The following is a 21379-nucleotide window of genomic DNA, read 5'->3' as shown; positions in this document are numbered from 1 at the left end:
AAAAAGTATCGAATTATATATACCCTTGCAAAGCTGGATCGACATACATAGGATACATCCCCTCACTTATAGAGAGAGAGCATCAAAGAAGGAAAAAGAATAGCAAGGGTGGAGAGTGGGGGTTTAAAGCACTTGTAAAGTAAATAAACAATCTTTTAATTTAAAAAAATCCCTCTCACATTAGAAAAATGGGTAAACCCAACCCGTGCTCTCTCCGAGAACGAGTCAAGTTGATCAAAATTAACATTCAATTTTAGTTGATCATTTCTCCAGGATATGGGAATTCCATAAACTGAATTAAGGATTAACTGATTACTAAAATGACAAGGGAATGTCCCTTTTTCAGAGTCTAGAATAGCCCTTGTAGAGATTTATTCTGTAGTGTAGAATCTAAAGCTTTGATCCTCCTCCAATTCTAGAGTCAGTGTTGAACTTGGTGTGTGTAGCAGTGGCTATGATTCTGCCTGAATCCTTTTCCCTCAAAACAGCGGTTGTATTGGCCAAGGCAGAGCCGACCTTGTTGACTTTACATTCGACCAAGACAGTAGTACCGAGTGGTGCGGCCGAGACGTAGGTGACATGTAGATCGGTTGAGACGCCTGCAAGTTGGAAATACTTGCCTGTTATGAGATATTTTATTATTTTATTTTATTGTTTTTATGGAATGTACAATAGCCATTTGATAAGAAATATGTTTCTGTATGCTATCAGTCACTAAAGAAATAAAAAAGAAAAAAGCTGGATAGTTGATCTTACGCTCTCTAGTAAACATGACAGCACTGGTCAGATTATCGACCAGGGCGGCGATCGCTCCACCATGAAAGTTGTTGGATATGTTGCAATCAGATTTCTGAACAGTGTATTCGAATACAGCTGAATCCTCGTCAGCATCAACGACTTTACTACGACTAAAACACTCCTGCAAGAAGTAAGGACCATCCTCGTCTGTGCGATTTGAAATCGCATTCATTTGAGACATCCAGTCATTAAGATGTTCAATGTGATGTGGGGCCATTTGACAGAAAAAAATTCAGGTGAAAAAGGGTGGGTGGTAGAATGGAATGTGAAAGGGACAAGGAGTAGAAAGTGAAAGGAAAGAAGTAAAAAACAAGTTATAAACCAATTGAACTTCGGTTCGATCAAAACCTTATTTCTACTCTTTTTACGCATCTCCTTTTGAGAGAAAAGACCTTTGGATCAGCAAGCTAAAGAAGGACTTGAATTGAAAGAGATGATGGCTTGGGCACCGTTCACATGATAGCAGATTGTATCTTTCATTTAGAGAGGCCATCTGGTGCGATATGTTCAAGCTTTGCACTGCTGTCTCGGCCCGAGCAGAGTATGAACGCGAATTGTGTCAAAACATTGGGCTAAAAGTATTGTCACCTTAAGAGACTTTTTTTTGAGCCTCCTACTGTTAGCACGGACATTGATTGGCCTTGGCATTGAATACGTTAGCCTCGTAAATCCAAGGTCGTAGAGCCTACAAACCGGTTGCTATTCTACAAATGCTCCGCAGCACCAAAGGCGGTGTCAAACACTAGACAATTTGGACTGCAAAAAAAAAGTCATGATGAACTGTCGATTAATCCTGATAGGCACTTCATTATCTTGGGATGTAACATGCTGTTGCTCTTCCCTTACGCGATATCTTTTTCTATGTCTAATAAGGGCACCTTCCCTCCTCACCAGTTTTGATAACAGTTCCAGACAGATCAACCCGACGCACAGTTGGTGGCGTATATGCTTGTCTTACATCACATGACGCTGTAAGCCACCTCATGCGTGTGCGACCAAGGGGGAATGGAGGGCGAAGCGAAATCTATTTTCAAACACCAACAATCAGCACATCAGGAGAAGCACCATGCCGCGCGAAACTCATCTGGAGGCAACCATTGGAAGGCCCCTTGCCAGCACCATTTCAAAAGCTAAAGTGCTGATGGTTGGCGCTGGAGGTATTGGATGCGAATTATTAAAAAACCTCGTTATGAGTGGATTTAAGGAGATTGAAGTGGTAACAACACAATACAACTTTCACCAACAGGGCGGACGGAAAATAATAATGTCATCTTTCGGAAAATCGGATGTTAATGACGGTAGGATATATATTTCCATGCCTTTTTCTTTTTAGGTTGACTTGGATACTATCGATCTCTCAAATTTGAACAGACAGTTTCTCTTTCAAAAACAGCATATCAAGAAGTCAAAGGCACATGTAAGTTAGGATTCAAAAAGGAAAAGTGTATTAAGCACTTACCTCAAACGATAGCTTGGGACATTGATCGCAGAAAACAAAACTTTTTTTAATACTAGATCGCAAGAGCATCAGCCTTAACATTCAACCCAAACGTTAATATTGTCTCGCGTCATCAAAACATTAAAGACCAGGAGTTTTCTGTGGACTGGTTCAAGAGCTTTGACTTGGTTATGAACGCACTGGACAATCTGGGTAATATGGAATGACGGGATTTTGTTCCTTTACAGTAAGACCATGATTGAAATACTAGAAACTCATATGTAAAAAAAAAAAAAAAAAAAAAAAAAAATAGATGCACGGAGACATGTCAATAAAATGTGCTTGGCGGCCAATGTACCACTAGTCGAGTCAGGAACAGCAGGATATCTTGGTCAGGTCACTGTTATTCAGAAGGATGAGACAGAATGCTTTGATTGCCAGCCAAAAGAGACTCCAAAAACATTCCCTGTATGTACGATCAGAAGCACACCAAGTACGCCTATTCATTGTATTGTCTGGGCAAAGAGCTATCTCTTCAACTTGCTCTTTGGAAATGCTGAGGATGATGATGATGAAGTGCTTTCAAAAGAAGATAGCAATGATGATGAAACAGGTGAGTATATTTAAGATTTGCATGAAATCGTGGAATTCTTTTTTTTTTTTTTAAAAAAAAAAAAAAAAAAAAAAAAAAAAAAGCTGACCCATACTTTGCCACTTAACCATCTAGCAAAGGAGCTTGCAGCATTGGCCGCAGAGTCGCAGGCGCTCAAAGCTATTCTAGAGTCTGCTGGTACAGAAGGGTTCGCCCAACGTGTGTTTGATAAAGTTTTTTATACTGATATCCAACGCCTCAGGGGTATGGAAGACATGTGGAAGAACAGGAAGCCACCAATCCCTTTAAAGTACGATGATGTTGTAAGTCAATCCGATAACCAGCCGACTCCCATGGACATAGAAACAGAGACAACCACATTGAAGGACCAACGTGTATGGACTCTTGCGGAAACAGCTCAAGTCTTCAGTGATAGGTAATACCCAAATCATTTTTTCTCCAACAGGAAATAGCACTCTATGCTGATAGCCATGTTGCATATATTCATCTGAATACTGATGCCTTTCAACATGTGGCACATTATTTGGCCCCATAGCTTGAATAAACTGACTGCTAGATTAAAGGAAATGAGGGCGACAGATCCGGAGGCAAGCGTGCACTTTGATAAGGATGATCCAGAGGCCCTAGACTTTGTTACGGCGACATCTAACCTTCGCGCGCATGTCTATGGAATTGAAGAGAAGAGTCGGTTTCAAGTCAAAGGTAATAATATATACCCTATCCGCATCTAAATCTGTTGAAAAACAATGATCTTTTGGAATGAGTTTTCTCATACCCGATTATCTTCATTATATTATTAAAGCTATGGCCGGAAACATCATCCCGGCTATTGCTACTACGAACGCGATCATTGCAGGCATGATGGTAATGTTAGCCTTCAAGATCCTTAACAAGCGACTGGCTGATTGCAAAACAGTAAGGACCTGCCACCTTTTATGACGGAACCATAATAGCATACAAGACAACTGGGTACTGATAGTAGAGTTTTCTATTGATTTTCTACTTCTTTATAGAGCTACTTGGTATATGGGCGCCATCGGCCACAGTTGATTGTGTCTGAACCTTTAGCGAAGCCCAATCCTAAATGCTACATTTGTAGAAATTCTTATATTGTACTCAAGATCGATACTAGTAAGAGTACAGTTCAGGATTTAATTGATCTCCTCGAATCAAACTCTTTGGTAGAACTTGAGATCCAAGAGAATGGACGGTGAGTAATAACAGAGGTTTCTTGCTATGTTGACTATCAGCAATGGACACTGAGGATGAATTTCTTTCGTTCTAATACAATATATGTTATCAAAACAAATACAGGGTTATCTACGATCCTGATTTTGATGACAATGTGGCAAAGACACTAGAGAGCTTGCAAATTACGGATGGCAAGTTTGTGGATATCGTGGATGAAGAAGACCGCAAAATTATTGTTTATCTGAAGCATATGTAAGTTAAAATATCAATTTTCATGTCATAAAACTAAGAACTTTTCATAGGATGTAATTTTGACCAACAACGTGTCTTTCTTAAATAACCATAGGGATGCAACGGATCTGGGTGAGAAGAGCTATGAGATTGAAGGAGATGTTGAGGAAGCACTAAAGCAGCAAAGTCTCATCAGGCAACAGCGAAAAGAATTGGAGGCTTCGGAAGCAGCAGCAGCAGCACATGAGCATCAGCAAGACCCTGATGTGCTAATGACAGATGACAATAAGAAGAGGAAATACGATGAGATTGTAGGCTCTATTAATGTCTCGGATGCACCGTTGAAGAAGTTGTCCCTGGAAGCAACTGCTCACCCCTCAACAGATGGCGTTGGTGATGGTACTTCACAAGCCCAAGCTGTAGATTTGGATGAAACTATTGTAGTGGATGGTGAAACATTTGATGTCGTCATTCTAGATTAATAAAGCAATGGCTCCTCTTAAGTTTGCTTCTGAGCAAGAAAAGCATAGAAACAGAAGAGAGAAGGAGCTGGTCAAAACAGATCTACAGACCCCATTTTTTACTTCAATGTTTAACTTGTAAAAAGTAGAAACAATTTATGTACATCATGTACATGTACGTGTTTGTACATGAGCTTTTGTTGAAGTAATGCATAAATGGAATAAATGAGAGGGTCTAAAACAACTGGGGTCACACAATAAAAAACTTTTTCCTTCTCCTTCTCTTTCTCCCTTCTCTTTCTCCTTTTCTCCCTTCTCTCTTTCCCTCGATCAATTTTTCACTCAGTCACGTCACATTTTATGATTCTCCGTCCAGACCCTAGATACCATGCCTCTCCCAACTCATGCTAGTCAACAGCCACTACAAAATCACAAGGTAATCAAATTAAGAATATGGGTATAAGATTCGATTCGTAAACGGTCAATTTTCTCATGTTTTCATCCGACTTCAATATCGGAATATCGGATCTTCGTAACACTACAACATAGCTTGAAGAGTCAGCTTCGCGTATCCCGACTGACCGTCACCATCACCGCTCCGTTGACCGGATTTGGCCTCCAGCGCTAGACATCAAGCTAGCTCAATGGAATCTGGAAGATATGCATAAAACTGATGAGAGCTCCAACTGTCACCAGCTGGGTGAGCACCATGGAGTTGGGTCTCAGTCCATCTCTCACATTATCCCTATCCCTCCACCTAATAATCTGGATACGAATCAACAGGTTTATCTTTCGGGCAATGACGAGAGAATTAAGTGTATGAGCAATCGAAAGGAGGGCAGCGACAGTCCTCGGCTTTGTGAGCATGATAGGCCTCATCAAGCACCCAGCACTACTCCCTTAACACCTTATCCACCATCAACTGGCTCAAAAGGCACCACCATTGATGTTCAGTACAAAAAAGGGCACAAGCCTTCTAAAAAATGTCACTCTAGTACTGTCGATACACCTGATACTACCGAGGCTACTACAGCAGTTACCCGTACAGATACGACTCATTCATTAAATGGTGACGATGGCGGTAATAACCATGATAGCGATAACGGCGATAAGGATAATAACAATAATACAAAAACAAAAGACACATTAAGTACATATACCTCAGTCTCGGGATCACAAACCTCCCCTTATTACTTCATTCAAAACTCCTCCTCTTCTTCTTATTCCTCCTCTTCCTCTTCCTGCTCTTACTCTACAGCTCCCTCCCCAACAGGATCGAAAGGCGGTTTCTCGATTTTTAATGTAACCTCTCCACAAACACATGTGCTCCATGATATTTTGGCTCGTCATTCTAACGGCCACATCATGTTTCCCAAGCCTAAATATTGTACCTCACAATGCTCGGATACATCACGATCCTTATCAAGTGATGATGATGATGGTGGGGCTAGTGCACAAGGTGGTGGTGTCATACCAAAGACAGAGACATTAATAGGCGGCGTGGTCAAAGACAAAGAAACAGTAAAGGCAGAAATGGAGCATGATGAGGATGGTGACGACGATAGCAGTGATGGTGACGAGTATGAGCAAGACGACAGGTTTCTACTTTTGGCACAAAGTCCCAATCCTAGTGAGTTTGAAATTGGAGAGTTTTTCATGAGTGAGGCCCAAAAGAACACGAGTAGACACCAAGCCGATAGCCCTGTATTCTTTAATGGATTTCCACTCCTTAGAATGACCCCTTTGGACTAAGAAGAAAAATGTTCTCGTGCATGTATTGTTTTACATGTAGCAAGATTTTGTGGATATAGCTAGCTCAATGGTTGAATATATTATTATAGACATACTCATTGTGAAGTAACGAAGGTTTCGTAAGAGCTTTGGCGGCTTCCATGTGGGAAAACGTAATCTATCAGGTGTAGTTCAGATATCAAAGGTTCATTACAAAAGATTCAAATGAAAGACTTGCTATTTCACCATCTCGAAAAAGGGGGTTATTTTTTTTTTTTACCTCAGTATTGGTGATGTCCTGTCGAAGGCAGATCAAAGCAGCTTCACGACAAAGGTTCTCTAAATCGGCGCCTGAATAACCTTCAGTTGTTTTGGCAAGAGACTGCATGTCTTTCTCATTCAGCTTGATAGGCATTTTAGAGGTGTATCCTTCAAGGATCATCTTTCGTGTCTAGAACAGAGTGAGGATATTATGTGAATTAACGAGGTAGGCTGGGTTACAGTAGATAAAGCGAGGAACTTTTTTTTTTTGTTGACAATGATTCTCAAGTTTGTACCTCCTCGTTTGGGCCAGGAATGAAAATAATTTGATCTAGACGACCAGGCCTCAATATCGCGGAATCAATCACTTCAGGACGGTTGGTGGCTAAGAGGACAGAGTCCGGGATAATGCCATTTCTTCTGTAAGCTTCCCTTTGTTTTAGGGTAAACAAATGTTCACATAATTGCATTATAATTACCTGCAAGCACTAGAACATCCACTTCAGCCCTGGATCCTGCGTCCTTGGAGAAGAAACCATCCATTTCTAGACAAAATATTCCAACATATTTTAGGCACAATCACTTTATCTTTTTACATGAATAGCTGGCTACATTATTTCAAGAAAGGAGTTTTTTTTTTTTTTTACCTGTCAGTAGCCCCGTAACAATGCGATCGTTGCTATTTTCGCTCGTATGTGTAGATCCTCTTGAAGGAGCTAACACATCAATCTTATAGAAAAACGAAAACAAAATGCCTACTTTTAGATTGACAGATTTTAAAATAAAAGTAAAAAAAGTATAGCCAAGGACGTACTATACCTGATCGATGAAGAGTATGCACGGTGCATTTGCCTTGGCCTGCGCGAACATTTTGGCAATGTTCTGTTCAGACTCGCCTACAACTTTGGATCGAATTTGGGAACTCTGAAAAGATTTTTTAATTGTGTTAAAAAAATGGCTTCCAAATGCTATCCTTTTATCGCAACAGTTTTTTTTTTTGTTACCTCAACAAGCATAAAGTTGATACCAAGCTCTTGAGACAGGGCACAGCATAGCCTCGTCTTTCCAACGCCTGGTGGGCCATGCACAAGAAGACCACGAGGTGGAGCAATCCCCATTTTGATGTATTTTCCAGGATCATGAAACGGCTCAATAATAGAGACTTTAATATCCGCAATAGCATCCTGCATCCCAAAGAGATCGCTGAAATTGATTTTGGGTATCTAATAGGAAAAAAAAAAAAAAAAAAAAAAGTTTATGTCTTCTATTTTGCAGGCAGAGAACATGTATGTTATGTGGTGAGGTTCAGTTTTTGGAACACAACTTACACTTGATAAAAACTCGCCCATGCCAGATGGTCGAATTGTTCGTAGGGCTTGTTCAATATATGTGTAATCAATCATAGCATCTTTATGACCTGCTGCCATCTTTGATAACAAAAGTAATGCTGACTCTGTACACAATGATTGCAAGTCAGTGGGAACAAACCCATGAGTCGCCTTAGCAATCTTTTCGAGTATTATCGGCCTCTCTTTAGGATCCATCGGTAGATCTGGTGATGAATAGAAGGATACGAAAGTAATTCTTGTGTTAACTCGATCCTCATGTAATAACACTTTAGCTTTGAGGTGGCAAAATAGGATCGAGTCGTGAGACTAGATTTATTATACATTCTCACCTTTGGCTACAATCTCAAGAACCTGACGCCGCTGATCGGTGCCTTTTAAGTGAAGATCAAACACTTTATCTAGTCGTCCGGAGCGTACCAGTGACGATTCGAGCGCATGCAGCCTATTTGTAAGGGCTAAAAGGAAGTTTATGAAGCTTCACTTCAGTAAAATATTTATAATTGCAGTCGTAACAATTTTTTTTATTTCATAATTGTAAATATGTATGACCATTTACCGATAACAAATATTTTCGGACCAAAAGGATTCGTATTGATAGAGTCGATAAGACCTAGTAGGGTTGCAAATAGCTTTGCTTCCACTCCTTTTTATTATTATTGTTATTGTTATTGTTATTGTTATTGTTATTATTATAATTATTATAATTATTATTATTATTATTATTTTACGCCAGACGAAGGGATAAGTTATCTGCATCGGTGCAAACAACATAATCACTGATTACACGATTGGCATGCAACTAACCTTTTCGTGATGCTCTGTCGCCTGCGATTATGTCGACTTCATCTAGAATCAATATTGATGCCTTATTGTGCAAAGCAAGGGATGTGAAAGCTTCGCGGAGATAGTTCTCACTAGCACCCGCATCTAAAAGTTTCTATCAGTGATTTTCTTTTCTTTCCTTTCTTATCCATATGCAAACACCCTCATATCCCTGATTCATCCTTAGTGTCTGCTTGATCGACAGGAAACAGGAAAAAAAAAAAAAAAAAAAAAAAAAAAACATAAAAATAAGCTAATGAGTCTATTCACACCTTTTTGGAAAACATCCGGACAGTTCACAATGGTATATGGAAGCCCTGAACACCTTGCTAGATGAGATGCTAAGGCACTCTTGCCAGTCCCAGGGCGCCCCGAGATAAGAAACCCCTTAAAAGGTACTCGGAAACATGGCTTCGATTTTGATTTTGTTGTCGTGAGATTCAATTCCCGTTTAGTGTCATGGATTGCTTCTTGGATAAAGCCATAGAGGTAACCAACAATTTCCACTAGCATATCGTCGTATCCACCAACATGAGCTTTTATAGCCGAGATCCAGTCCTCTTGCGATAAAAGCCCATCCGATCCTTGAGATGATGAATGCGAGAATACTTTTAAATCCCTGACAAGTTTTTCCATTGGCGATACATATTTTACCACAGTAGTACTGGAGATTAATCCAACATCAGGATGATCACTGTTGGTTGTTTTGATATCTATAATCCTGAAACTTTGGATTCCATAAGGGGATTTGAACTCGAAACAGCTATTTAACGAGGCGACAAATCCCGATAATGATCGCGCGATAGCTGTAGACATTGAACCCAATTGATCATAAGTATTGGTCTCTATGGCATTTACTGTAATCTCCAGAACGTTTCCCAAATTGTTGATCTTGTGGAGAAACAAAAAAGAGAGAGGAAAAAAAAAAGAAAAGAAACCCTTCTCGTATGTGAGTGTCGCCAAACCTGATTGTGTGAATCGATATAGTCCTATTAGGGATCAAGCGCTGAACGAAAACGTGCTACAGGTCTTACAATATTAGCATCAACTGAAATAGGATCCTGATCGGCTGGCATTGAGATATCGTCGTGAAAGTCTCCTTTTACTCTCAATTGCTCGGTCATCAGCTGAGTCCGAATTTCCCAATAGAGTAAGTTGCTTACAACCACTGGCCATTCCTTTAGTGATAATTCAGCAGCACGGGGCTGTGTTAACAGCAACTTGTCCGGGAAACGGCTGTCCTTGCGAAACAGCATGCTTTCTTTCGAATATATTCTGACAGATGCATATAGAACCGTCTTGTTGTTATTGCTAGTCGATCCAGGTAAAGTAAGGGCCACAAAAGTATTCCTTAATCTGTGTTGGAGACACAATTCTCTAGGGATATAGATGATACGCTTGCGAGGCGGCCAATTGGCTTCAAGTTCTCGTATGTGCGGTTCTACCGCATTAGCGTCCATCTGCCTGCGCTCCTCCACGCTGGCAATGACGCGTAGGTGAAATGGCATAGCTTTAAACAATGGTAAAAAAAAAAAACGATGCAAGAGTTGAGCAGATCTGGCCAACAAAGGAAGAGAAGTGATAAGGAAAAGATCGCAGTCACAAAAATTGCCTTGAATAAACAATTTTTTTTTTTTTTTTTGTAGCCTGTTGAGCTTTTTGACCTCCCCTCCCTCTCTCTCTCGAATCGACAATTCTGTCAACATTATACCTTTTTTTTTAGCCTTGTTGTATTTTTGTTATAACTGCCATATATAATGTCGAAGAGAGCTCAGGACCATGATGAGGACATGCGTGAGGCAAAGTCCTCTGTTAATGTTGGAGATCGCACAACGGTCGAAGACGAGGGCATGGGTGAATTTGAAGATCCTTGGGAAGACGAGGTCGAAAGTGACCAGGAGGTCATTGTTGAGAATGATGATGACGATGACGAAGGTATAATAACCAGAACTCTACATATAGAAAAAAAATCGTCTTTATCTTTTTTTGATCATACTGAAAAAGTCCAATTGAGCTGACTGACTATCTATCAATTACAAAATCGCTTGGTGCCTAACATTTGAATATCGTTTTTTCTTTCCTGTAGGTATGGATGTAGACCAGGCAATGGAACAGGATAAAGAAGAGGATGATAAGGAAGTTCGTGTCTATTTGCCTGGCCAAACTCTTGAGAAGGATGAAGTGTTAGAGGCTGACCAATCTGCATATGAGATGTTGCACAGTATGAACGTAAAATGGCCCTGCCTGAGCTTCGACATTCTTTGGGACCAATTGGGTGATGAGCGCTGCACTTTCCCTGCTACAGCCTATGTAGTGACAGGCACGCAAGCGGATATGGCTCATAACAATGAAGTCCTGGTCATGAAGATGTCACAACTGGCGAAGACCAAGAATGATGATGGAAATCTCAGTGAGGATGACAGCGACGATGATGATGTGGATGAAGATCCTGTCTTGGAATACAAGAGCATGAAGCACATGGGTGGTGTCAACCGTATTAGAGTAAGAGGAACTTTTTTTTTTTTTTTTTTTTTTTTTTTAATGCCTCAATATGTAATGTTGGTCTTTTCTCAATGTAGAGAGTTTCCAAAGTAGATGCTGACTCAAGATGTCTTTCCTTTTTTTTCCTCTCTTTTTATAGGCCATGCCTCAGCGAGATAAACAAATTGCCTCTACTTGGGCTGATACAGGCAAGGTTCACCTCTGGGACTTGGCACCCCATATCCGCTCTTTAGACCAGCCAGGAAGCGTGATTCCCGAGTCGGCTAAAAAGCCTATTTATACCATTGAGTCCCACGGGCGATGTGAAGGTTTTGCTATGGATTGGTCGGAGACTGTTCCTGGACGTTTATTGACAGGCGACTTGAATGGAAAGATCTATATGACAACTTTGAATGCTTCTACAGGTGCTGTAACACCCGATCGCGTGCCCTTTGTTGGCCATCAAAGTTCAGTTGAGGATTTACAATGGTCCCCTTCCGAGAAGGGTGTCTTTGCATCATGCTCTGCAGATCATACTGTCAGGATTTGGGATATCCGCTCCAAGAAGCGTGCAGGAATTACGGCCAAGGTCCACAATTCGGACGTCAATGTCATCAGCTGGAACAGGTGTGTTACATACCCTGCTGTTTTACAATTCAAAACAAGAAAAATCTTGGTCATAGTATTTGAATGTTTCGTGACACTAACTGAATTATAAAATCTATATCGCTTATTCCCTCTTTAAATAGGAAATTACCTTATATGTTGGCTTCTGGATCGGATGAGGGTGTATTCAGTGTTTGGGATCTCCGTCAGTGGTCACAGGGTGCTGTGAACCCCACACCTATTGCTACATTCAAGTGGCACCAGGCTCCTATTACCTCAATCGAATGGCACCCTAGTGATGAATCGGTTCTTGGCGTTGCAGGTGCAGACGATCAGATCACATTGTGGGACTTCTCTGTAGAACACGATGCTGAAGAGACGCTTAATGGAACAAGTCAAAAGGCGATTGCCAATGAGGCCGGAATTGAGGTCCCACCTCAATTGATGTTTGTGCATCAGGGGCAGCAGGATATTAAGGAGCTGCATTGGCACAAGCAAATCTCTGGATGTGTTATCTCGACAGCAGCATCAGGGTTCAATATCTTTAAGACCATTTCGATTTAATACAAAAAAAACAAAAAACAAAAAAAAAAAAAAAAAAAAAAAAAAGCATTTTGCATCATTCTTTTTTACTGTTACGATTAAAGCAATAAGAAAATAAAACTACTTCTAGAAAAAAGAGATTCCACTTTTAGTCTCACTAGCACCCTCTAGCATTTTTATTATTATTACACATATAATATATTATTAAAGAAATACATATACATCGTATCTTTCTTATTGTGCTACAATAGCGTGGTTGATGAAGTGCAGTTTCTCTTTTTTTTCTTGAGTGCTATCAGAACTAAAGTCTTAAACTTAGCATTAATAACGATATGAAGCGATTTCAAAAAAAAAAAAAAAAAAAAAAAAAGACCTTTATTACTAACGGACATTCGCATGAAACTTGAAAGACTTGTAGCTTCGAGTTCATGTTCATAAAAGTTCTTGAGTGATCCTGGTCTTGACTCTGCTACGCTTTTCTCTTTATCTCTTTTTTATTTCGGACAACAGTTATAAAACTGTTTAATCTGGAACATACTTGATATCCGATACACAAAAATGGGCCGTAGTATAGACGGCATAAGTCTAGTTGCGCTCCCCGACGATTTTTTTTTTTTGATAACGAGGACTCATGAGGTCATGTAGGATTTATTTAGATATTAGCTCTATAAATGGGTTGCCCCCATACTGGAATCGGTATCCTGTAGCCATATCGTTGCACTGCTACAATACGATATCCTGTTCATAAACCACGTCAGTATTAAGTATCCCTCGGTTCCCTGCGGGTCTGCGGCACGGCTCTACTTCCTACTTGGCCTGTTGTGTGCGAAGGTCATCCTTTACCCGCAGTCCTCAATCAAAAATTTGCAACTTTCCAAGCGCTCCATAGCCGCCAATTCCACCTGCTGTCGGTAGCTTGCCGGCACCCGCCGGTCTGCCTCAATCCTGATCTTGCCATCGTTACTATGGCCACGGACCCACTTACTTTTTTTTTTTTTTTTTTTTTTTTGATAACAAGGACCCACGAGGTCATGTAGGATTTATTTAGATGTTAGCTCTATAAATGGGTTGCCCCATTACTGGGGTCGCAAATAAAGCGGTATCCAATAATCGACCGAAGCCGCATCGTCATACTGCCACAGTACTACATCCTGTTCATAAACCACGTCAGCATTGAGTAGACTTCCTTGGTCCCAGAGGGCCTGTGGCACGGCTCTACTCCCTACTTGGCCTGTTGTGCGCGAAGGTCATCCTTTAGCCGCTGTCCTCAATCATCAAAAATTTACAGCTTTCCAGGCGCTCCATAATCGCCAATTCCACCTGCTGCCGGTAGCTTGCCGCCACTCGCCGGTCTGCCTCAGTCCTGATCGCCTTCACATCTGCTGTTCGTCGTTGTCCCTGGTGAGAGCCAAAGAATTCACCTCTGCTACGTCTGTGCCTCCCAACACAGTTGCGTCCCCTGGCGCGTTTGCTCACAGAGGTGATACCATTTTCTCTTTCCCAGTTGACGGTGACTTTGCAGCGTCTGTTCCAGATTTCAGTCCTGCCGAGTTCCTCGATTGACTTGACAAAGCGGCAAACAATGTATCTTGAGATCGATGCTGTGGTTCTGAAGATCGTCTTCCATTTTTGTATCAGTTCCTTCGGCACCAAACCGTGGTACAAGTCTTGGACAGTCCAGTGGGCATGCTCACCCTCGTTCCTCCGTCCCATATCCACATCTTCCTCACCAAACAGAGTGCTCGCATGTCGAATCTCTCTGACGCCCTTGAACATCGCTTCCAAAGAGCCCCAAATCACGTTGTCGGCTACAGGTGTAAACGAGGGGCCTCCTTTATTCAGGTTTGGCTCCTGTGTTTTCCCTTGTTTGTCTTCCCAGAGCTTCTTCTCCTTCACTAATGCTCTTTTGCCATCCTTCGTGATGAGTTCTATGGACTGCTTCCAACCTTTCAATTGCTCGTCCAGTGTCATGGGACATCGCCAGAGGTGTTCTATGTCCTCCTGCTCCTGTTCACACATCCTGCAGATGTCAGTCTCATACAGGTCCGGTCGCCACTGCCTCATATAAGTGAGTGTAGGAAGCATACCATGGACCTTCTTTATTCTGTGCGCTCTCTTGTGACAATCTGCTGGGCTGGTGAAGAGGCCTCTAGGCGTGTTGCCATCGTGAAGAATATGCAGGCTTGCTTTCCATTCTACTTCTCGCCAGTCTGCAATATAATTCCTGACTCTGTTCTGAGACGCCCACAAGTAATGTGTTCTCACTGCTGATTGGAGTTTTAGCAGGTGTCTAAGATCATCCTCCACCACCTCGTTCTCGAAAATAGCGTGGCAGCGCAGATCGTTGTGTTCCAGTACTTTGATTGTCCACATTTCGCTAAAATGAGCATCTTTGGCGGCTTGGTCTGCCCTTATATTGCCTCTATTCCCAGCATGGCCCTTGACCCATTTCACAGTTACCTTCCCGCCCTGCTTAAAGAGCGCTCTCGAAATGGCTGCCCACCACACTGCGTACTTGGATCGCAATCGCTGCCGTTCAGTGCTTGCTTCTCGCTTTTGAGCAAGGTCCTTGAACTGAACCACTACCGCCATGTTGTCTATGTAGACAGTCGTTGGAACGTTACGGGGACTGACTAGAATGGCTGCGTACAGTCCTACTAGCTCTGCCTTGGTGGATGAAGCATACCCATCGACTCTACCTGAAACTACATTTGAGAAGCTTTCTGGGCCTATCTGAGCCTCCACCCCGAAAGCCATCCGCGCCGCCCTTCTTCCTGCCTCTTCAAGGGACCCATCGGAGTAAAGTGTTAGCTGACTCATCGTTGATAGTTTCTCTCTTTGACGCAGTATATTGTCCATGTCAACCTGTGGGATCTCTACACCTAGGCACTCAGAGGAGCCAAACCACCGATGACGACCCTCTGGGATTTTATTATTCCTTGTTCTTGAGGAGTCCATCTCTTCTTGCGCTTTCGTCCTGAGCCTCCTATCGAGAGCTTGTTCATCGAGTTCATGTCGTCCACGTATCTTGTTTCGCTCTTGTGCTCTACGTCTTGCTCGGTTGAAAGTCGCTCGTCGTCGCTGTTCTCTTCTTCCTTGTTCATCGAGCCTTTGAAACCTAGCCTGTAACCGTAGGCGTTCTTGACGGCGAGCTCTTTCGATAGCCTTCGAGTGTGCGGCTTCTTGCTTGGCTTGCACCCACTGTTCACGTCGCCACACTCTCCTTCTCTCCGCCTCTTCTTTTTTCCTCTCTTGCTCTATTTTTCTTAGCAACCATTGCTCCCTCTTCCCTCTTCCCTCTTTCCATGGCCACGGACCCACTTACTTTTTTTTTTTTTTTTTTGATAACAAGGACCCACGATGGCCACGGACCCACTTACCTCAACTGAACCTGGTCTGTCGTTGACAAGTATGTAAACTGCTGCCTAGTTTCACGTGATTGCCATATGTCTTTCCCCTTAAGTAGTCTGTTTGACAGCTGTAATATCTATTTATATATAGGTTTAAATTCTAGAATTCATGCGAGGAAAAGGACTGTGTAGTATAGTGGTCCAGTACCCAGGACTTTGAATCCTGTAACCCGAGTTCGACCCTCGGCACGGTCTTGTCTTTTGCTCTTCTTTTTAACCACTGTTTCCTGTCATTTTGCCACCACAAAATTCAACAGTGCTTTTTCTACAGTAAAACAATGGTATTTCGTTCATGTCTTTTATTTTTATCATTGATACTGATGACAGAAGGAAAGAGAATATTGCCACTTTCGACCTTAAATTGGATTCAATCTGAACGAAAATCTGCAAAGGCAAAGACTATTCAGACACGACTCATCCCATTTCTTGATTCACACGACCAGGAAAACTGCGACCCCATTAATATTTACAACCTTTCTAGTCATAAAGGCTCCTTACAAGTCGTTCAGCGACATTTTTCGTCTACGTCTGCATCTGCTACCTCTACTGGTACCCTTTCTTCCAATACCCGCTACCTCAAACAATCTCTTCTCACAAATAGCATGGCCAAAGATAAAGGCGACAGCAGCGGAGGGGATAGTTTGAGTAACCGAGATGCCACTACGAAAGTCGCCTCGAAGAGGATGACTCGAGGTAGTAGTAAAGCGAGCAATAATGAGACCAATAACAACCCAGAACCTTTAGCTGCCATCCAGCAGAAGGTGTCCAAATTCCAGCCAAAAATCGACTCTCTCCTACCACGGATGCTTAATAAAAACACTCCTCCAGCAACGTCTGTATCCGTTTCCAAGGCCAGAACCAACGAAAAGACATTACCAGAGACTTCCAAACCAGCAACCGGGTCATCTAAGGCTGCTGCTGTAGCGGCGGCAAGAGCGACCAAAGACCCACAAACGAGTTCAAAGCTCAAAAGTCCTGCTGAAGTTACAAATAAGTCCACGAATAACATTATTGGCAAAAGTACAAATCCAGCCACTCCCACACAAAAAAATAAGACCAAAAAAGCGTCCAACTCTCCAATTACCAGTATCGCTTCTCTTATCCCAAAGGGTAGTCGTGCTAAACCTCTGCCGCCACAAAAGGCGCCTGATCAACGTGATTCTACCGGCTCCGCGTCTGTTGCCACATCCGAGAAATTCACCTCACCAGCGAGGTCAACTAGATCAAGGATTAAAGATCAGCCTGAGCAAGTCATCATACTGTCTTCATCGATACCATCCTCGCCCTCGCACATAGGGAATGTCTTCTCCTGGGAGGAGACAGAAAATAATGATGTTAGTGCCACGTCACCAGAAGAAGTGGATATAGGATTAGTGCAACCGAAGGAAGACGTATCAAGAGCCCCTAGTCACGATGAAGATCATAATACAGGCTTAATTACTTCTCAGAAAGCCCGCAGTAGCCACAGGGCGACGGCAACACCAGCAAAAATACCCTCGATTATTTCTATCAACAGCGCGCAGTCTGATACCTTTGCTAGTGTCACCCCTTCAGTACACGTAGACAGGATCACAGACTGGATGGGCGAGGTCAAAGAAGCTTTGAGGCATGATACTGACGATGCTACAAAGCCTCTTCAACAAACTGCTTTGACTCCTCGTATAACCGAACCCCGTACAGTTTCGACAAAAAAACAAGAGGAACCGGCAGTTATGGAACCAAAGCCACGAGAAATACGTAAGCCAGTCTTTAGCCGGCCTCCCCCAGCAATCCCTAGACATCAAGGAGCTACAACTAATTCAAAACCACCACAATTGCCCGATCCTGCAAGTGCCCCCCAAGACACTGTAATTTCCTCGTTGGGAGAGGAGGACTCCTTCTTGGATGTAGACGCTGTTCCGGAGAGGAGTACCAACAAAGAGAAGCGCGTCCTGGTTGAAGGCTCATTTCCTTCTGTACCGCCAGTGCCACTGTTTCATGAAGCCTCTAATATGGGCGATTCCAAGACTGAACTGGCACTAGCTTCAGCAACATCATCAAAAGTAACTACTAACCTAGATCCTTATAACGATGACGATATATCAACCGTCGTAGGACAACAGCCAACGCAGGGCTCGATCATGGAAGCTTCCTCCTTACCTTCTTTCGTTTATGCTAAAGATAAAAACGAAGAAATTGACGAAGAGGAAATCGAAAAAGAGGAAGAATATTATGCTAATGTTCGAGAGCCAAGTTTGGAGCCATCATTGCCATCTGCTCTAACGTCATCATGTCTGCAAGAATTAGGGCTTCGGAAACGCAGGCACAGTGAGGAAGGTCCTGGAAACCAAGGAAAACGTCAAGTTGGAAGAGAACGAAGCCCGGCACATGAAGACGAGAATAGTTCAAGCCACGAAGAGGATATTATTTTAGCTCAAGAAGATGCCTTCCCTCAGAGTATTGCCTCGGTGCCGGTGTCGTTCGCGTCAACGGCTTCGCCCATAGAGCCCTCTTCATACAGTGTGCTTGAAGCGCCGGAATATGCTTATGCACTGCCTGAAAGGACAAGGCAATCAAGGCAAGGTCAAGATCAGAGTCAATTGGGACAAGGTAATTGGGCCACACAACAAAGTAGAAGTCAGGATACTCATGACTCCTTGCGAGAGATAAGAGCGCATTCATTCCCATCCCCACCATCACAAGTTTCGTTCACATCACTCCCCACCATGCCAACGATGCCAAGCATGGAAACTTTCCAAAGCCAGCCCGAAGAAGGGTCACTGAGCCAACCACGCTCAAGTGGAGATGAGAACCAAATACAATCTATACAGAGTTATGACAACAGCTGGTCAAAGGTTCAATCTGGTCAGAAACGCTCAACACCTTCGGAAGATCAGTCAATCACGACTTTGCCTTCACCACTCCCGACTCTCCCTACGATGCCATCTTTTCCGTTAGACGAGCTGTCTGAAAACGAAGCAGAGGCTTCGCCTTCATTGATTGTAATCGATAGTCAGAGTCAGCAGAGACAGACGCTAGAAGACGATGTATCTTAGATTTTATTTTTTAAAAAAATAATTTTTTACCATTGATGTGACTTTCATTAATTCAAGAACAAACAAAACGAGCTTTTTTTTTTTTTTACAACTTAGTTGACATCATAATATCGCATCACTTTGCCATTTACATCCTTTGATGTGACTAGAATCCACATTTTTTTAACCATTTACATCAAGCATTTATAATACCATTACAAAAAAGAAGCAGACACATTGCTATTATACAGATAAATAATGCCACCGACTAAAAACCTTTCAGAGAGCACAGTGGGCCAAACACTTCCCGATAACCACAAGAATGCTACTAATGTGTTGTTATCATCACTCGCAGAGATCGAAGTACTGATATCACCTCTGACTGCTGCTCCGAACTCATTATCAGAGACACTGACTAAGCTAGATAACGAGAAACGCTGTCAACTCGAATTGCTTTTAGCTTATGCCCTTAATACACTAGCATTCAGTATGTCCGCTATCTGCTTGCAGATCGTAGCAGCTCACTCGCGGCAATAAAAAAAAAAAAAAAAAAAAAAAAAAAACGAATTACGGTTATCTTTATCAAACAAGCAAAAAATAATAATAACATTTTTTTTTGCATCAAATGATAAAATAGTCAACTTAAAGTCCAATGGTATCCCATCTAATTCTCATCCGGTTATGAGTGAACTAGTATGTTAATCATATTGGCAGATCAAATCCTTGGAGTATCTATTGTACAAAATGTATGATTTGAAATGCTATACTTATTTTTTTTTTTTTTTTTTTTTTTGGATATCTAACAAAAATTGAACAGAAACGAATTCAAGCCTATACAGAGAAACTTCGACATGCAACATATGGCAACAAACCCAGCATGAGTGTTGACAAGGATGCAGCGGAGCGGTTTATCAAGGGCGCTTTGGCATCGAATGCAATGCCAGACTCAACAGCACCCTCGATAGCAAAAGGAGAAGGAAAACACTCAAAGTTTGATGAACAAGGAAAGGAAATAGAAAATGATGATGATCAGAAGAAAAACGTGATTCAAGGCTCAAATGTAAAGACAACAGACTCAAGTTCATCATCATCAACAGCAGGGACGACAGCGACAACAACGTCGTCATCATCATCAACGAGAAAGCGCATGGATCCGTTTCAAGGATACGGCGAGAATAAGAAAAAAAGAAATTAATATATAAGATGGATGTGCTTATAAAACATTTTAGGAAAAAAAAAAAACAAAGAAAGATACTAGATGAAAAATTTCTATTGTTTTGTTTATTGTCATTATTGCTACTGATTTAAGTAGGTTACATTATTTCATTCACTCTTGAGATCATCCGTGGTATGTGAAAACTTCAAAGAGTTAAGCACTGCAATACAGCCATAACGCAGACAAAATGCGCCAATGACGGGAAGAGATACTTCATGAGTCGTTGCAGGACGTTCACCTGAATTCTAGAGCAGTTTAGCTCTATACTTGCCGTCATCGTCATCGTCATTGTCATTCCCTTTTTTTGCCGGAGTGAGCCAGTACTGTAGTCTTTTTCAAAAAAAAAAAAAAAAAAAAAAAAAGCTCTGTTTAGCTCTCAGCAGGATATGTATGTTGATAGCGGTGCTTCTTGCTGTTAATTTCACCAAATCCTTTGATTTTGGCCAGATCTTACTGTAACTCTTGCTTCTGATCAGCTGTTGATAATATGTGATGAGCCCTTGTCCATCCCATGATTCAGAAAACGATCGACTGTTGAATCCACCATTCTGCCATCGATGATCCCAAGAACGATCTCTGGACAAACTTCTATATTGGATCGCAATAACACTATAAGAAACGGCCCTGATATCATTTACTTCTGACTGAGATAGAAGGCTGAAACTAGGGGAAAGCCTGCTTCTGTTAGGTATTTTGGTGTCAGTGACATGACAGGGTTCTAGGATGCGAGTGAGACCGATAAAGTGCTAAATGGAGTATCGCTGTTGGTAGAGTCACTGGTGCTTACTCGTGCTACGAAAATGGTGTGACTACAGGTCGGCTTTTTGTCGTCTTTGTTAATCTTGGTCTCACTGGCAGAAACTGCTGTCACCATTGCCCCACATCAATAGATGTCTTTAAATAATCAAAGATTAAATATAGACGCGGCTGTCGTAGTTTGTCTAGCATTTTCATACATTTGATATTCTGTTGGTAGTAGAATAGTATTCGTGGTGGTGATGATCTGCTGTGAGGCGGTGTCCATCCTTGAGATCGTGGATGATTTCCCTCAGCCCTAAAGGCTATTCACTATGTTTTGGCTTCTTGTGTACTGATGGTACGATTGCGATAAACGCATGCTAAAAGACAAGAATAGATGCAAGGAGAGGAAGAGGACAGCGGAAGGATATTGGAGCAAATGACATGGTTTGGACATATACCACCATGACAAGCCT

The 21379-nt window shown here is 42.0% G+C and overlaps 6 protein-coding genes and 1 non-coding gene across 7 annotated transcripts; 5 read left to right on the top strand and 2 right to left on the bottom strand.

The window, feature by feature from the left end:
* Positions 1-204: 204 nt before the first annotated feature.
* BCR41DRAFT_423851 (HotDog domain-containing protein) lies at positions 205-1179 on the bottom strand. Its single transcript, XM_022030342.1, has 2 exons — positions 757-1179; positions 205-620 (listed from the first exon to the last, which is right to left on the bottom strand). The coding sequence occupies exons 1-2, from the start codon at positions 1013-1015 to the stop codon at positions 391-393; spliced, it is 489 nt and encodes a 162-aa protein (XP_021879204.1). The 5' UTR covers positions 1016-1179; the 3' UTR covers positions 205-390.
* Positions 1180-1864: 685 nt separating this feature from the next.
* Positions 1865-4296, top strand: BCR41DRAFT_378361 (hypothetical protein; the record flags this gene model as incomplete). The annotated part of the gene is made up of 9 exons (XM_022027157.1): positions 1865-2014; positions 2132-2215; positions 2314-2449; positions 2550-2849; positions 2964-3264; positions 3385-3551; positions 3652-3764; positions 3863-4059; positions 4164-4296. 9 exons carry the CDS (start codon positions 1865-1867, stop codon positions 4294-4296), a joined length of 1581 nt encoding a protein of 526 aa, XP_021879203.1.
* A 1964-nt stretch (positions 4297-6260) lies between these two features.
* On the bottom strand, positions 6261-10406 carry BCR41DRAFT_357716 (P-loop containing nucleoside triphosphate hydrolase protein; the record flags this gene model as incomplete). The annotated part of the gene is made up of 14 exons (XM_022024946.1): positions 6261-6359; positions 6580-6641; positions 6744-6914; positions 7021-7109; positions 7204-7269; positions 7372-7453; positions 7544-7648; positions 7729-7947; positions 8053-8276; positions 8403-8528; positions 8630-8716; positions 8878-9000; positions 9168-9834; positions 9930-10406. 14 exons carry the CDS (start codon positions 10401-10403, stop codon positions 6335-6337), a joined length of 2520 nt encoding a protein of 839 aa, XP_021879202.1. The 3' UTR covers positions 6261-6334.
* A 151-nt stretch (positions 10407-10557) lies between these two features.
* On the top strand, positions 10558-12549 carry BCR41DRAFT_423847 (WD40-repeat-containing domain protein; the record flags this gene model as incomplete). The annotated part of the gene is made up of 4 exons (XM_022030341.1): positions 10558-10830; positions 10982-11397; positions 11537-12003; positions 12126-12549. Exons 1-4 carry the CDS (start codon positions 10653-10655, stop codon positions 12544-12546), a joined length of 1482 nt encoding a protein of 493 aa, XP_021879201.1. The 5' UTR covers positions 10558-10652.
* A 3508-nt stretch (positions 12550-16057) lies between these two features.
* BCR41DRAFT_t106 lies at positions 16058-16130 on the top strand. The gene has a single exon. It is a non-coding gene; the product is annotated as a tRNA-Gln (tRNA).
* Positions 16131-16163: 33 nt separating this feature from the next.
* BCR41DRAFT_423846 (hypothetical protein) lies at positions 16164-18970 on the top strand (the record flags this gene model as incomplete). The annotated part of the gene is made up of 1 exon (XM_022030340.1): positions 16164-18970. Exon 1 carries the CDS (start codon positions 16214-16216, stop codon positions 18968-18970), a length of 2757 nt encoding a protein of 918 aa, XP_021879200.1. The 5' UTR covers positions 16164-16213.
* Positions 18971-19073: 103 nt separating this feature from the next.
* Positions 19074-20163, top strand: BCR41DRAFT_423845 (hypothetical protein). Its single transcript, XM_022030339.1, has 3 exons — positions 19074-19436; positions 19587-19642; positions 19767-20163. Exons 1-3 carry the CDS (start codon positions 19208-19210, stop codon positions 20142-20144), a joined length of 663 nt encoding a protein of 220 aa, XP_021879199.1. The 5' UTR covers positions 19074-19207; the 3' UTR covers positions 20145-20163.
* The last annotated feature ends 1216 nt before the right edge of the window (positions 20164-21379 follow it).

Source organism: Lobosporangium transversale (genome assembly GCF_002105155.1).
Source record: "Lobosporangium transversale strain NRRL 3116 chromosome Unknown BCR41scaffold_31, whole genome shotgun sequence".
NCBI classification, from domain to species: domain Eukaryota; kingdom Fungi; phylum Mortierellomycota; class Mortierellomycetes; order Mortierellales; family Mortierellaceae; genus Lobosporangium; species Lobosporangium transversale.
The sequence above is the reverse complement of the archived record's forward strand: the minus strand, read 5'-3'. Positions and strand labels throughout refer to the sequence as shown.

Coding starts and splice junctions, on each gene's coding strand:
- BCR41DRAFT_423851 (XM_022030342.1), bottom strand. CDS start 1,015: ATGGCCCCACATCACATTGAACATCTTAATGACTGGATGTCTCAAATG. Junction 621..756: donor TGTCATGTTTACTAGAGAGC/GTAAGATCAACT, acceptor ATCTCATAACAG/GCAAGTATTTCCAACTTGCA.
- BCR41DRAFT_423845 (XM_022030339.1), top strand. CDS start 19,208: ATGCCACCGACTAAAAACCTTTCAGAGAGCACAGTGGGCCAAACACTT. Junction 19,437..19,586: donor CCTTAATACACTAGCATTCA/GTATGTCCGCTA, acceptor ATGATAAAATAG/TCAACTTAAAGTCCAATGGT. Junction 19,643..19,766: donor ATCCGGTTATGAGTGAACTA/GTATGTTAATCA, acceptor AAAATTGAACAG/AAACGAATTCAAGCCTATAC.